Consider the following 16557-nt stretch of genomic DNA (forward strand, 5'->3'; position numbering starts at 1 on the left):
TGAAAGCAATTAACCATATAATATATTATAAAGCCTCACTTCCTATTAGCTACCTCTCTTTTTGAATTAAGGGTTTAGTAATTTGGAGCATTACTTATATTGTTCATTTCTTTTTTCATTACTTTTTGAGAGAATAAATATTAGGGTTGATACAAGAATGGTACAGTGGGGCTGCCACATTGGTGAGTTTAACAACCCACAGATTGGTGTGTCCACAGCTCACCCCAGCCCATATTATTCAGTGGTGGCACATGAATACAGATCCACTGGTGTGAATATGCTGATGTCACCATCCATTGAATAATATAAGATGTGACCATCAACATTTTTCCCATCCATGAGGGAGGACAGACTGAACCCTTGTGGATAGGAAGGGAACACTGTATAAGAGCTGACAAATTCTGCTCAAAATACATTTAAACAAATACCAATAACTACAAAATTAACTAGAAAACATTCTTTCTCAAGAGTAAAAGTTAGTATCATCCCACCTGTTGTGTTACTTTTCAAATGGAACTTTGCTGCAGCCTCACAACCCATCAATCAACCACAACACTTGTAAACTGCAAGTAACATAATTAGAGGTTGGGGCATAAATCAGAATAGAACAAACCTATTGTTTCCAAACTATGACACAGCTTGCAAGAGGTCTAAGCAAGGACTGTGTATGATCAGTGTTTTGTCTGAATGGTATAGACAGGTTCTTCCTTCTAGGTCTAAAACCAGTATTATTCAGTAGTAGGGGAAAACCTTTCTTCCAAGCTTCTAGGAAAGGTGAATAGAAATAAGCTTTTAAAAACTGAAGAAATCTGGTCTTTTATTTAATATTTGGCCAGGACAAATGGATTCCAATGGAGGAACTATGTAAAAATGGAGGAACAGCATAAACATTTTGCTTTTCTGTAGGTGTGAAAGAGGGGGAGGGAAGGAGGGAAGAAGAAGTTTTCTATCAGCCCAGTTGGTGGTCACATCACACCTCCATGAGGAACAGCAGTTCTATTTCTATTTGCTTGGCAGCGTCTGGTTCTTATCCAAATGCTCCACATCGAAAGGGTGCCAGTTTCTCATGGACTGGGCAGCCCACCCTGCAGCATTCCTGAGAATTGTACAATATAATCTTGAGTCAGCAGGGTGGATTAGCCACTTTTCATTGGGCTTGCACTTGTGACCTTAACAGTAGAACTGCAGAAAGCAAAATGCGTTGTGCACCTTTGCCATAGTAACCCTTTCATGTACACATTTCAACTTACTTAAATACACACAATTGAAAACAGCTACCATTTGTTTTAAATTATGTACAAACCCTCTATTTTTTTCTTCTGCTTTTTTTGATTATACATATAAATACAAATTAGCTATTCTTCTAAAAAGTGGTTATAATAGTAAATAAATACAAAATAAGAATCTGACCTTTATACTTCATGTGCTGAGGGGAAGGGGGTTAAACCCATATAAAATGTACAACTAAAATATGCTTTAAAATCTTTAAAAGGAATAATTCTCTGATTAAAATATTTTTCCTCACTTTTTTTTCTGTAGACATAAATAGATTTTCAAAATAGATGCGTTTAATTCTCCATTTCATAACATAAATAAGGTCTTCATTGGGAAATATTAAAGTGTCAAGTTTTGTTGTTGTTTTTGTAAATGTCCATTTTTCTTTATTGCCCTATCAGCGACAACCACAGCCCTCCACAACCATGTCTTGATAGTTCTTGAGTACAACTTTCTCATTCTCATCAAGGTAGAGCATGGAGATAGGACTCAGTTCTGTCGGCACACAGCAAGCTTTGGGGATTTTGGAATTCACTGAATTAACCAGAGTCTGAACAATGGCGTGGTTTGTGGAGTTGAGATGATCTGCCAATGGAAAGGGGCAATCTCCACGGCAATGGAAGGCACTGTAACCTGGTGGGGCCACGATCCAGTCATTCCACCCTACATCGTTGAAGTCCACATACAAAGGATGTCTTTTGCAATGGGATTTATGGCGTTTGCGTTCTTTATATTTTGCCTGACGTTTCTCTCGCCTATGGAGAGGGTGTCCCTTCCCATCATGCCCAAAAGTTACTAGTAGCGGCCTGATCTGAGACCAGCTCCCATCGTCCTGATGCAATGACCTGCTGATCCTGACATGTCTCTTGGAGACACTACTCTTGTTGTCCAAGTGCACCACTTCCACCACAAAACCATGGTTGGGTTGTCCATGTGCAACCCACCTCCTTATCGCTGGTGTTACATCAAAGGTTTCCCATTTGCTGGCATTGTGATGTATAAAGCGGGTGTCCAAAAGTCTTGTGACAGGGTCCTTGGAAGCCTCTCCCTCTGGCTTTATAATTTCATAAATATTAATACGATGGTGGGAGCTGTCGTTGCTCACAAAGACATCTTGGACCTGCTCCCGAAAAACCTGAAGCTCGGCTGAAGTGATAAACTCTCCACTAGGAATGGACGTTAAATCAAAGAAGAAACGCCGGGATGTTTTCCCACTTCTTTCAGGAACCTCTTCCAGTGATTCTAATTAAGGAAGTGGGAGAAAAAAACACAATCAGTAATGGGTATACTCCAGTGTAACCAACCTACTAATGAAAACTTTCAAATAACATGAACATAAGTCAACATACGTTGACACTAGAAAAAATGTTGCCTTTTTGCTTTCTATTTATTTTAAGGAACCACTCAAAACATGATGTTATTGTGTGCCATTCACAGTTCTGCACTTGATTCTAATCGAAGTACATTGAGAATTCCAGGTGGTCGTAATAACGGGGAAGAAATGTGAGGCATTGCTTTGGAATTCAAAGGCATTAAAGAAAAATTTTTAACACTGTGGTTAGCCGAGGCCTAGGGAGAGTAATTAAAAAGTGACTAAGGATCAAGGAACAGGGACTGCATTTCTTAGATTTCTTCAAAACACACACACACACCTCTCTGCTACAGCTTTCATGTCAGTCTCTCACAATCTGTTCTAAAAGCATTATGCTGCAAGTTTCATGATTTGCAGACCTTACTGTCTAAAAGTTTCTATCTTAATTACAGACCACAGAGTGATGCACACCCAGTCATTTTACTCAAGAGGGCCTTAAATGAAAAGTATTTACATGGTCTACTTGTTCTTTCAGAAAAGAAAACTAGTGACTTACACCTCTAGGACTGAGATATATTGAACTGCTGCAACAGCCTTCTCTCCCTCCCTCCCTCTCCTTCTCTGTGTGTGTTTTGAGTATTTGTCACGACAGTTGCTTCAACCTGTATTTGGCAAGTGGGGCAAGCCCATCACCCTAACTTCATCCTATCCTTTCCACTGATACTATGAACAATTAATTAGAACATGTGAAGCAGGTAGGATACAGGCTCCGATGGCCAGAGAGCCATGACATGATTTTCAGGTTGTGCCTCATCATAGGGGATTTTCACAAGGATGCTTACCGTTGGTAAATTGCTAGCAAAACACTTCTGGAGCATTTTGCCAGCAATTTAACAATGGTAAGCCTCCGTGTGAAAATCCCCTTATTCTTGTGTTGAAACTTTTCTGCTACCCATTTATATATCATGTGGGAATGTTCCAAGCATATCACCAACCTTATCTTAATAATCCATGTTTTTAAACTCCATTGTATAGGTAGAGATAAATGGTAGTTTGCCTAAAGCTGCCTGATAAATATATGGTTGAACTGAGTTTGGAACATGGGTCACCTAGCTTACTGGCCTTCAGTTCATGCACTAACCCAAAACAGAGTTGTCAGAAAAACAAAGATCACCTGGGGCACAAATACCGTTTTAGGAGAGCCTGAGAAGAACGGAGAGGACTGGAGAGAAATAAGGAAAGGAACTATAAACAAGGAGAGAAGCATATATATTTAAAAAGTTACATGGGCCCAACAGGCTTGGAAGGTCCAGATTTTGGGCAACATCCAGTTACGCAGTTTGGAGCTAGACCTATAAACTCTTAATGGTTTACAATCATGGCATCATTGCCACTACTGCACATGTCCCTGAAAGCCACCCTAAAAGCAAGGCAGCCATACCCAGTGAAGGAATTCTCTGGCACTGGTAAGCTGTGGTGCAATGAGGAGTTGCAACTGGACCTCACATGAGTCCCCAATTCTGCTTGCTGCACTGTAACTCCCTGTCAGGAGTGGGGTGAACATGTCATCCTTTATCACCTTGTTGCCAGTGCCATAGAACTCATTTGCTTCAGGTGGATTTAAGGGGGTCAGCTCTGGAAATGGAGGTTAGCTACAACATCATAGCTACATGTCCCATGCAGGATCTTTTTATTTTAAATAGTTTTTAGTTTGGTTTTTTAATATAACATCAAATAAAAATCAATGCAGGATCTGAGCTATTATTTCCAATGACATTTTGGAGAAAGTAACTACTACTATGATTTGATTTAATTTAACATTGACATAAGTCAATATAATATTAATACTATGTGCTGTGACGTAGTGGCTGGATGCAGCTACGTCATTTAACTTCAGAAATAATATGTAAGCACAAGAGATCCAGGGGAAGGCAGGAAGAAGAATCGTGTTTCCCTTGTCTCTTCTCCCACCTTACTCTCAGGGTTTGATATATATTTGTACATTCTTCTCTTCACAAAACCTCTAAATTAGGCTGGAAAAGGTTACTGGCTTAGGCCTCTCTGTAAATTCCACAGAAATGATGGGTGTATCCACACTAAACAAGTATACCACTTTGATACCACGTTTCTCTATCATTGTTCGGCCAGATGAAATCCTGGAATTTATAGTTTGGTGAGTGCTTTTGAATTCTCTGCCTGTTGTTCAGGGGAGTGCAACAGGGAATTCTATATCCCCCCTTCTAAACTACAAATCCAGGATTCCATCAGCTAGAGTCATGGCAGCTAAAGTGATATCAAACTGCAATAATTGTGCAGTATAGATATATCCCATAACGCCACACAAAGGGCTAGATCCATGCTCTATTGTTCTTATAGGAGATCAGTGGATCCTTAAGTCAGGCATGCCTAACGCAAGTCCTGCTAATTTCAGTGGCCCCCTATAAGCATTATGACCAAACAATCCAGTGACCAAAATGTTCATCCCAATTATATAAGACCCATCAAACTGATGGAACTTACATAAATGTTGATTTACCAAGTTCTCATGGATTCATTGGGTCTGCTCTAGTTTACCAGCAATTGTGTTTAAGCCATTATTTCTAATAGTGAAGGCACCAAGTCCAGAGTACTGTCAATTATTTTAATAACCACGTTGTTCCATTAATGTATTTGCTTGGTTGTCTCATTGATTTTAATCAAATTGCCTTCCAAGCAAACAAGCTGAGGATCACAGCCAAGCAGTTTCAACTAAAGCTTTAGAAACACAATCATAATCCAAAGACTGTTCCTTGTTAGTCTCTCATGTCTGAGGAATCCATTCCTCCCCCTTCCACCTGCTTATAGTCACCTAAGGTCAATTTTAAATAGGCACTTGCATTTAAAGTACATAATAGTTAAGCAGCATTATGAAATGCAAAAACATTTGCAAGCTTGCTGTAATTGTTTTATTTTAATTTGGGCTTGCCTCTTTTCTCAACACTCCTTTGCACCAACACTGCCTGTTCGTTTTAAGTTGTGCCTGTTCATTTTAAGCTGATCTCCTGCAAAACTGCCTGCTGCAGGAGGAAGCAAATCGTCCCAGGTGGTACCACAAGGTGAGCAGAGGCAACAGTACAGGAGTGGGCAACTTGAAGCCTTTCAGATGCTGTTGGACTGTAACTCCATTGATCCATCCATACTAGCTATACTGCCTAAAGCTAATGTGAGTTGCAGTCCAAAAGGATCTGGAGGGCCACACAACTTCTCCCTTGGGAACAGATAAATGTGGGAATTGACTGAGTGCCTGGATGGTACAGCAAGGGTGCGTTTTTTAAAAGTGTTACAGCTAAAGTGTGGCACTGGGGCTCTGCCTCAGGCAGCAAAACGTCTTGGGCTGCAGCTACTCTCCTGTAAGCATCTCTGTAATGATCTCTAAAGATGATATCTGAGAAAGCAGAAAATGTTGCAATGTCCCCCCAACCATTCCTGTTTCACCTCATTTCCACAATTTCTTCACCAGTGCAACCCCCATGTCCAGGGTGACCAGAGGCCTTCCTTTTCCAGGATACATTTCAGCCTTTGAGCCAGGAGAATTTCCTAAATATCCTCCATTTTCAGCCTAAGAAGCATGAATTTAGATTTCTATGGGTGCTTTACAGTTTTGTTTTGTGAATGTCCTTCATTTTTCTTGAATGTTTTCCATTTTGTAGTGCCTTGTCCCCCTTTGTGGTTAGGACATCTGGTCACCCTGCCCATGTCTTTCCTCCCAATTGCACCCTCCAAGCCCCTGTTTCCTGTTCTATCAACCTGCCCTTTCTAAAGTCTCTGACTTCCCTTATCAAAAGATGTATGCCACCCGTCTTTTCCTTTCCAGTCTTGCTGGTATTCTTCTGCAGAATGTAGAATAACTACAGTTCACAGAATCTCATAGCTAGTAGTGCTAATGGCTATGCTGGTTTAAAGATTCTGAGAGTTGTAGTCTGGAAAACTGTATTTCCCAGGTTTTGATCCCCAGTCTCCACAAGCACGAGATTCAGGTTGCTTCCTTCCCATCACTTCCCTTGCTTTCCTTTAAGTCTCTTCTTTTCCATACTCCATTTCCTCTACTCTCCGCTTCCCCGTTCCCGCCCTGCCCCTGCCAGGTTGTGAGAGACACCAGAGTATCTCTCCCAATGGCTAGGGAGGGTTCACCAGAACAACAAGCCACAGCCAGGTGGTGTTTACTTCACACTCTATTTGGGTGTTTTGTTTTTTTGTTTTAAATGTCTGCCCTATCTACCTAGTCTCTCCGCTTTAATGTGACACTTCTCTAAGTACCTTAGGTCGAGAATGCAAAACATCAACATTTCCCCAAACCCAACCTTACATTTTGTATTACAATATAGAAGGCAAAGCAGCACTAATAAATTAAATCTTTTTTTTAAAGTATGGCATTAGAGTGTTCTATTTTCTCCCTTGGTAGTAAGAAATAGTATTTTATCAGATTTTTAAAGCTTCCAGGGTGTAAAAAAGGTTAAGCAAGTTTTCCTTATCATATGGTGATGAAAGAGGGAAGAAAAAGCACGTGCATTTGTGTGGATTATTTTGGCGAGCTTCTCGCACAACCAGCTCATGCCCAGGGAGAAGGGCATCCTAATGAAATGTGGAGGCAAGACTAACTCCTTTGCTTAGTCAACAAGCCACCTGTGCTTCCTCATTTCACATCAACAGTCTTGTTTCATCTAGATAGAGGTTGCAATCCTAAATGTTCTTACTTAGGAACAAACCCCAATGAATACAGAACTGTCTTTTGAGTAGTCAAGCATAGGATTGTGCTGTTAGTCACACAATGAAATAATGGGAAACATTAGTCCTGATTAAGCATGTAAATCTTTGCTAATTTAATTATTACGGGAAGTAACGAGTAATTTTACAATGTTCTTCTTGCCGTGAGAAAATCTCTGAAAACTGCAGTTTTAAAACACTATTCATAATTCCCAACTTACTCTGCACAAAATTCATATGGTGTGAGGGGTGCACAAAAAAATAGCATCTTCTCTGCAGAAAACAGTGTTTCTGCACATAAATGTGATTTTTGTATACAGAAAATGTTTTTTCCTGCCTAGAAAACACTGTAGTTTAGGAATTATTTGTGCAAAATTCGCACATGGGGGAATTTGGCGCAGAAAACATCATTTTTAACACAAGAGAATTTTCTGCACACAAAGCAATACTTATGAATAGAAAATTCTGTTTTCTGCAAAGAAAATGTTGATTTCTTGGGGGGGACACCTATGCATAATTTTTGGATAGAATAAGTCAAGAACTGTTAAGATTCTCATCAATCCAGGATTATTCTTGTCAGAGTTGCCTGAAACTCAAAAGATGTGTTGTTTGCTATTTAAAATATTCTTTCCATTCAATCTTAACACAGTTTCCTAGGCATAAATCCCACTAAACTCAGTGAGCCCTACCTTGGATTAGACATGTTTAGAATTGTGCTGTGATAAAAATTTTGCAGGTATGAAAACAAGACTATCCTAATTTGAATTCACTGGCCAAGGTCCTACACTGGAGTTGCATCATCTCTGTCTGTGCCTCTGCTTGTGCACTGCTTGTCTTACAAGTCACTGACGTTCAATGGCAACTTTGCGCACTCAAATGCACAACTGAATGTCCAACCAAGAAATGACATCACTTTCAGCAAGAGGTAGAGAGATTTGCATCAGTTCAAAATACTCAGCTGCATGCACAATGGCTCCCCATGTACCACTCCATCTCTGTGACCTTGAAGTGCACCCAACAAGGCATAATGCACAAAAATGTCCAACTGCAGGAGAACTTACAGATGTAGAAGACAGCAGTAAGATCCCACTGATTTTATGATGATGACACTAAGGAAAACCTATCACTGGGTTTTCTTTTCAAGATTTGATCAGAGGAGGTTTTCCCTTGCCGTCCTCTGAGGCTGAGAGTGTGTCATTTGCTCAAGGTCGTAGTCCAGTGCTCAAACCACTACATCATGCTGGCTCTCTATTCTAAATATCCCTGCATATTACTGGAGGCAACTGAGGAGATTATCAGACTGGCTATCTTTTCCCGGTCTGGGCAGGGGCAGAGACTGGGCTATGACCACGTCTTATCCCACTGCTCCATACCCAGATCGGTACCATCTTGGCCCAGATTGGGGCTTCTCCCATACCTAGCTAAAAAGGCTTGTTTTCCATTCTTAGCAAAGTAATGGGAGATGTTCCGATCTGGTATGGGATGGTTCCGATCTGGGCACAGAGCTGTGCGATAACACATGGTCCCAACCCAGTCTTAGCCCCTGCCCAGATTAGGGTGGGGGGGGAGCAGTTCAATAATCTCCGAAGGCAGTAGGTAGTCTTATTTCAGATAGACAGGGCTTATGTGAGAAGGGATTAGCTTATGCCATGCTAAAAAATGGCAAAACACTAAAGAGACGCCAGGCATCAGATGCTAAATATTTAAATGCCAAAAACCAAACAATTACATCAGTGTTGCAATTTCTGCCTTCTGTAACCAACAATTTAGCATTAATCCAATTCCTAGTGTATATCGTCTAGCAACCTTCGCCAACCAATTATCCTCCAGATGTTTTGGATTTCAACTCCCATTAGTCCTATTGAGCATGGTCAATGTTTAGGGATTTGGTGAGTATTAGTTCTGACCATCTGAGGATATCACGCTAGAAAGGAGCACTATACAATCCACTGGTCTTCATGTTTAAAGATCATGTAAGAGCATCATCACAGCTTCATGAATGCAGGACTGCCTGTCTTCACAAGCACCTGTCTTTACACCAACCCCTTTGATAGAGCCCCTTCTCCAGTTACCATTGAATGGTAACCCAAGAAAAGGCCTGTCATTATTAGAACTTTAAAACTCTAAATTTAGAAGGCTTTCATCAGGGAATCTCACCTAATGGCTACAGTTAATTTCATTCCATAACACCCTTTCAAATAATAATAATAATAATAATAATAATAATAATAATAATTCTGACTCCCTTTAATCTCATTCAGGGTTGATTATGCTGTGGTACTCCTGATGTTGTTAGGACTATAATTCCCACCACCATTGGCCATACTTGCTGGGACTGATAGGAGCTGTAGCTCAAAAATATCTATAGGGACACAGGTTCCCCACACTAATCTGAGCTCTGCTGAAGTTTCTCATCTGCCCTTTTCACATGCACTGGTTTGTTTACATTGCCTATATTTTTGTTTTTTTAAAAAAATGCTTTTGGGAATATGCTTTTACATTTCTGTTTCCCCACTCTCACTCCCAAAAAGCTACTCCAGCAATTTGAATGTTAGGTTGGAATTCCCTATAAGGAATATAATAAAGGTTAGGGCTGGTCTTAAACTAGGGAGACTTAGGGGCTCGACAACCCAGTGCTATACGCAGGCATGGGGGGCAGCGTGGGGGCTTGCTGACCATACACTAGCTGCCCCAACTCTGCCCCATGACACCCCCACACTGCTCGCCTGTCCAGACGGCAGGTAGTGTTATACCACATCTTCAGTGCAGCACTTACATGTGCTGCACCAAAGCAGTGAAAAGCTGCCACCATTGCGGCTAGGGCACCCTTTCCGTGGTGCAAAAAGGAGCCGTTTCTTGCAGCTTTTTTTTTTTTTTTTTTTTTGCACCACAAAAAGGCCAGGCTGGGGTCGTGGCATGTGGTTGCTGTGGCCCCGATGAGGCAAGGAAAGTGGTGGCATGGAGTCGCCCCTTAGATGCCATCTATTGAGCCCCTCAGACTCAAATTCTCCCCTCAGCCACTTGATCACTGCATAGCCTAAGAGAGGACTGGAAATACTTCAAGAGTCAGGAAAACATTTATGCTCCCCCTAATTGCTGACATTTTCTCAGAACAATAAGTTACATTCTGCAGGAGTTACTTTTGGATGGTTCCAATTTGTGCTGTTTCGGGGTAGGGATGGGCCAAAACAGTCCAACACACTAAATCATACTGCCTGACTAAGTTTTCAGCTGGCATGTCTCTCTTTAAAAAGCTTTTAAAAGAATGACTGCAGAAGTTTTAGGGTCTCTAAAAGTCAAAGGAGACCAGCCCAAGGACCATACACTCCCCAACCTTGCACTAAGATATGACACTACCTCTCAGCCTAATGTAACCTCTCTCACAAGGCTGGAGCAAAGCTAAAAAAGGAAGCCCAGAGCTTCTGGCCATTTACACCACCCCTAAGCTCCTGGTTTGGTTATAAATTTAGTGATGCAACAAGACCAGTATTAAATGCAACTGTGTGTCAACACCCAAGCTGGAACTTCTTTGCTCCATAGCTTCAGCATAAATGCTTATGACTGGCTCAGCACATGACAGGGTTGGGCAATTTGTGGCCCTCCAGATGTTTTTGGTGCACAATTCCCATATTTGGGGGGGGAGATAATAAGAGCTCTCCTGCAACACATCTGGAAGGCTTCTCTCTGTCCAGCTTGAGTTGGACAAATGAAAAAGCAATGGCAAGTGGGGAATATACTCAAAGGGTCTTTGTGATGAGCAGAATTTGAGCTCTGTGTTGGCAAAATGAGACACAAACATACACACAAAAGTTTCATAGCCACAATGATTGGGAGTTTATAGGAGAAACGAAGTGAACCAAAACTGAATAGATAGTAAATAAGAGCAATAAATTGGAATTGTTTAAACTGCAATATTTAGGCAGAATCTTAAAGATGTCTGCTCAGAAGAGCTGAGCCCCACTCAGCTCAGTGAGACTGAGAAGGATCAACAAGATTACAAGGTGAAACACTTTTCAGTTTTCTCTCTCATGTATGGATACAGCTCTTGCTATGTACTCTATATTCTCTCATTCATTAGTTTAAAATTTATCCTCAAATTAGCATAAAGCTCAGTACAAGGTGAAATTACACCATTAATTTCTCACTGCTGTAAGACTTACTATTAGTTATCATAATCACTCCTTACGCCACACCTCTTGGACACAAATATAATTAAAGTTAAAATACATATTTATGTACTTTTCCTTGTCATGCTAGCTTTCTACTATATAACCTGTTGGGGCTGTTTTTTTCTTTCCACCTTTCCAATCAATCTGTGCCACAAATGAAAAACTAAATAGCTGAGTTTATAATCTTTTTGCATAGAACAGTAAAATTATGGCTATCTGTAAGGCATTAAAGCAGCTGTAAACAGAACATATGCCAAATAGAGAACCTTATGTTATATGTACAGTGGGCCCTTCGTATTCATTGGGGTTTGGTTCCAAAACTTCTCATTAATATCAAAATCTGTGGGTGTTCAAATCCCATTATATACAATGGTGTAGTAAAATGATGTCCTTTATATAACATGACAAAATCAAGGTTTGCTTGTTGGGATATTTAAAATATATATGTTTTTAAGATGTGGATGGTTGAATCCATGGATGCAGAATCCACAGATACATAGGGCTGATGCTAGTTGAAATTTCTGTGGGAGACTATGGTTCTGTATCTATGGTTCTGTACCTAGCTCTTTCAACCCAAAATTATTGGCCAGGAATATTTTGCTTAGGATCACAAACTGAAGGAGGAAGGACACGGAAATGGATTATGGAGAAACTTTGGGACATATGTGAAACAGAAAAATGACAGGCAGCAAAAAATGAAACAATTGTTTGCAAATGCATAGTGACAAGTGCTTTGCAAAGCATTGCTCTGGGCAAGTTTGCTCAAGCTTTAAGGATATAAGCACTTTGCATACAACTTTGGGCAAGATTACTTTAATTTAGTAAAATGACTCAATTCTAAAAATACAAGGATATTTGGTAAGCGAAAGTATCTGAACTGGGTACTTGATTAACCCAGTATTGTTGTGTCTGTTAAGTACACATTTGCCATTGCCAGTGTCTTTTTATGTGAGTGGCCTGAAGTCCCAGTTGCCCATGAAATTCACAGTACTGTACAAACTTGCTTTCTGAAAAGCTTACCTTAGGTCTATGTTAAACTGAGATTTAAACAGAAGACAAAGGCATGGTAAAGACAATACAATTGATTGTTAAAAAATGATCTCTCAAGGGGATTAGAAAGAGATTAGAATACCTCCTAAATGACCCTATAGCTCACTGTAAATTACAGAGAAGTTCCTTGCTATTTAGCCTTCAAAAAGTGAACATTGGGACAGACTCTGGAATAAAAATGAACCCACTTTCTCTTGCTTGGAAGCAATTAAGGTCATTTAAAAAGGGAAATAAAAGAATGAGTACAGGCATAGAGCAAAGCTGAATTAGAAAGATACCCTGCTACTCTCTAAATGTTTGCGGAAATAAAACCTCATCTGAAAGTAAGATTACTAGCTACTCAGTGAAAAATGTAACATGCCTTGTTCTCCTCCCTATTTTGGCTCCAGGCTGTTTCATATAATTTATACACACATGCATCACCTTCTGCAACCCCCTCTCACCTGTTCTTGCCCCCTTTCAGAAGCTTTCAGAAGCCCGACCACCAACAACCCAGCACAAGCAGATTATAAGAGAAAAGCAAGGACCTCATGAGGCAGAAGCTCCTGTTACCATTAGGGCCCCATTCCCACTGGCTTACAAAGCAGATCAAGACTCGGATTATGGGAACATCGTTCCCATTTCAGCATGCATTCAATCCTCATTATGCCAATTTCATTCCCATTGGAATTCAGATCTGATCTCCATGTACTGTAATCGGTTTTTCCAGGGAAAACCCGAATCAGGGGGGTCGAACCCGGGTTAATTTGACTGCACTTTTCCGGAGGTTTTCCTTGCACCTCCTGAGTCTGATTCAGGGCAAATGAATTGGAACTTGGGGATGGGAGAAGCAGTGCTGAAGGCGCTGGTCTGGGGGTGTCACCCGCTTGTTCTCTTTCCTGCATTACCGGCGCCATTTCCCCCCCATTCACATAGCCTTACCCTGGTGGAGTGGGAAGCAGGGTAAGACGACTGCATGTGTAGACAAATTAATTTTTTTCAAAATTAAGCTTTCGATCGCCTAGGCGCTCTGTCAGGTGTCCAAACAACAAATTGTTACATTGACCTCCAAACGTGCTAAATACATTACTTTCCCCTGCAACCTCCCCCTGCTCCACGTTCATGGATTGACATGTAAGGAGAGCCATTGAACACCATTTTTAAACTATTATTTTTTCTTTTTTAACATGCCTGCTCGAACGCCCCCCAGACAGCCCAGGGTGAAACAGGGGAGGCAAAGGGACTTGGGGGGATGGAGGCTCCTTCTCCCTTTCCCAGAGGGGAAAAGCGCCTAAGCAATAGATTGACTGCTTAAAAAACAAACAAACAGAAAAACAGGTTTGAAAGACGCAAATGGGAACGGGGAACAAAATGCATTGAAGCAACTGACATCACTGTGATGTCAAGCGCCTAGGCGCTTGATTGACAGCTGCTTTTAAAAAAATAGGTTACGGAAGGGCAATGGGAATGAGGAGCAAAAAAGTCCGCTTCAAATTACAATGGAGAAAATTTCAATGGAAATGAGAACAGGGGTAAAAAAAAAAGAGTCCGTTTGCACCCTTTAGTGATGGGAACGAGGGAGTAGATTCGAATACGACTCAGAAAAAAGATCCGAATCAGAATACGTCGCTTTATATGCCCAGTGGGAATGGGGCCCAAGATTGTAAAATGACAGACTTTTAAAACTGTTTCCTTAATTCTGCAACATTCAAGGACATGTGCTGCAATGGTGATTATCACTACAAAAACAAAAGGGCAGGAGACACATGGAATGTGGTCTTTCAAATATTATGTTTTGCAAAAACAATTCCGTCTGGAAGACTCATTGTAATCTGGAGTATTTTGCTATTTTGCAGCAACAAGATTTACCTTTGATTTTTGGATCCAAGGGTAAAATGGACATTCATGACAATGGCCATGATATAGTTCTCTTCATACAAGCCTATACAATCCAAAACTAAATTTCACACTGCAGAGGAAGAATATGAATTTAATCTCTCTGGTTTAAAATCAGCACTATTGTTTATTGTATTCATTATGGGATATTCTATCCTGGCAAACAAATGTCCCCACCAACTTAGTCCATCAAATTATATTATATTAAAAAAAACCTTACATACTGGAAAGAAGACTAGGCTATTTACATCCAAATAATTGTGAGTAAGAATATTAATTTTAGAACTGGTTTAATTTTAAAATATTTAAGTAGGCCTGTACTGAGCTATAATAAGGGGTTCTACGTTAAAAGATACTGAGAAAAGGTGATTGTACCACATTTATTTCCACCTTCAGGCAATCCCTTTCTTGGCAGAAATGGTGGATAGGAAGAAGAAATAGTGGCACTTTTTCTAAACTGGCCCATCAAATCTCATCATTGTATTTGAATCTCAACTCTCTGACAGCTGTCTCTCAAAACTGGCACAATCCTCACCACAACAGAGCATACGCATTCTATCTATCAACCTGTCAGGAAGGATTTAAAATTGTGTAATGAGGAATTCCCAACTATTGAAGCAAGAAGTGATGCATATTAAATGAACGAATTGTAAAATTTCAACTGACCAAGTTCCCAAACATCTTGGCAAACCTTGAATTCAAAGTTTCAGGTTGCCAACATTCAAGTCAGTTCAGTTTGCCTTCTCTTTGATTTGGGGCCACCACCGTGGAAGCTGAAGGTTGACACTCACCTTCATGGTGGAAGCTCCTGACCGTATTAGCCCTGCTGGTAGCTCTCTCCAGGTTATAGTCCATGGTAGTTGGCTTCTGACCCGTGTGCAGGTGGTAGAGCTCCAACATATAAGGAGGAATAATGGCATTCTTGCTTGGGGTTGGCCGTCGCTGGAGCCCAAACATACTGAGCAGACGCAGCTCAAATTCACGCAGGATCCCTTCAGAGAGCTGCAGGGGAGCAGCCTGAGCCAAGTCGCCACTAAACCTTCGCCGGTCCCCCACCTCTGGGATGAGGCTGGCCAAACCACTAAGCAATATGTGAGAAAGCAGCAGTGCTAGTAGAGAGCAGGTCCTGGCAACCATGGTCATCAACCTGTAGACACAAGGGAAAAGCCCCAAAGAGCAAGTTAGCATGGAATGGTAGTCAGGAATCAATGTGGTGGTCAGAGTAAACCACCTACAGGCAATGATTCAGTAACTTTCCCTTCTGGACTTCTTTTCCAGCCCCTCTGTTTTCTTGGTACAGATATGTGTGTGCTTTTCTCCATCTCCCTGGAAGTCAAACTTACCCCCCAAAATTCCCACGCCCAATGAGAACTTGGCAGAATATCACTTCTCTTTTCCTCTAATTCCTGGGATGAGTAGAAATCACCCATCACACCATGATAGATCCAGGTTGATCGAAATTGGACAATAGGAATCAAGAACCACAAGGGGAAGTGATGTCTAGTTCAGCTGTTAAAAGTGCAGATAATGTCCAAGCAAAGAAGGACTCCCTCTGATGATTCCTCTTAATCATATGTTCCTGAAACATGTGTATATGTTTATGTATGTCTGTGTATGTGCACATATGTGTATACCTGAAACACATGTATATGTTTATGTATAGTATGTGCACATATATGTGCATGTGTAACACAAAAGTTAATACTCCTCTCAGAAAGTGACATTCCAGCACCACTCTGAGAAATTATTTTATTGAATACATTTCCTAGAATCTCCAAACCAAAGACAGCAAAGTGTGCCTGAGGGATTGTAAGAGTTATAGGCCCAAAATGGAACTTTTTCAATTCAGATATATAGACAACATCCCCCCAATATGTTATTTCCACCATTGTCACCATCACACAGTAAACTTTGTGACTACTGACACAGGGAGAACCCTGTCAAATGGAAATTTGGGATGAAGGCAAACACCTTACCACTGAGCTTGATCTTTGATCATCCACCAAAAATTACATCTTTTGCTCAGCAAATATAAAGGTGGATGTGAATCCATTATCAAGCAATGGCAGAAGTCTCAAGCCCATCATGCAACTCTTGGACCATTCAAGTGCAGCTATGTGCGGCTGTCCAGAG

General features: G+C 40.8%; 1 protein-coding gene across 2 annotated transcripts in view; it reads right to left on the reverse strand.

Annotated features, from left to right (window-relative positions):
* Window positions 1-795: 795 nt before the first annotated feature.
* The window catches only part of BMP2 (bone morphogenetic protein 2), an 18656-nt gene continuing 2894 nt past the window's right edge, over window positions 796-16557 (reverse strand). The window contains exons 2-3 of one of the 2 annotated variants that reach the window (XM_042445929.1): window positions 15216-15571; window positions 796-2517 (exon numbers count right to left, since the gene is read on the reverse strand). In XM_042445929.1, coding sequence (XP_042301863.1) covers window positions 1673-2517; window positions 15216-15567 — 1197 coding nt within the window. In that variant the 5' untranslated portion in view covers window positions 15568-15571 and the 3' untranslated portion in view covers window positions 796-1672. Of the gene's footprint in view, window positions 2518-15215; window positions 16514-16557 lie in introns of those variants that run through there. The other variant, XM_042445928.1, reaches the window with a different exon arrangement.

The sequence above is a fragment of the Sceloporus undulatus genome, chromosome 1 (genome assembly GCF_019175285.1).
Source record: "Sceloporus undulatus isolate JIND9_A2432 ecotype Alabama chromosome 1, SceUnd_v1.1, whole genome shotgun sequence".
NCBI classification, from domain to species: Eukaryota; Metazoa; Chordata; class Lepidosauria; order Squamata; family Phrynosomatidae; genus Sceloporus; species Sceloporus undulatus.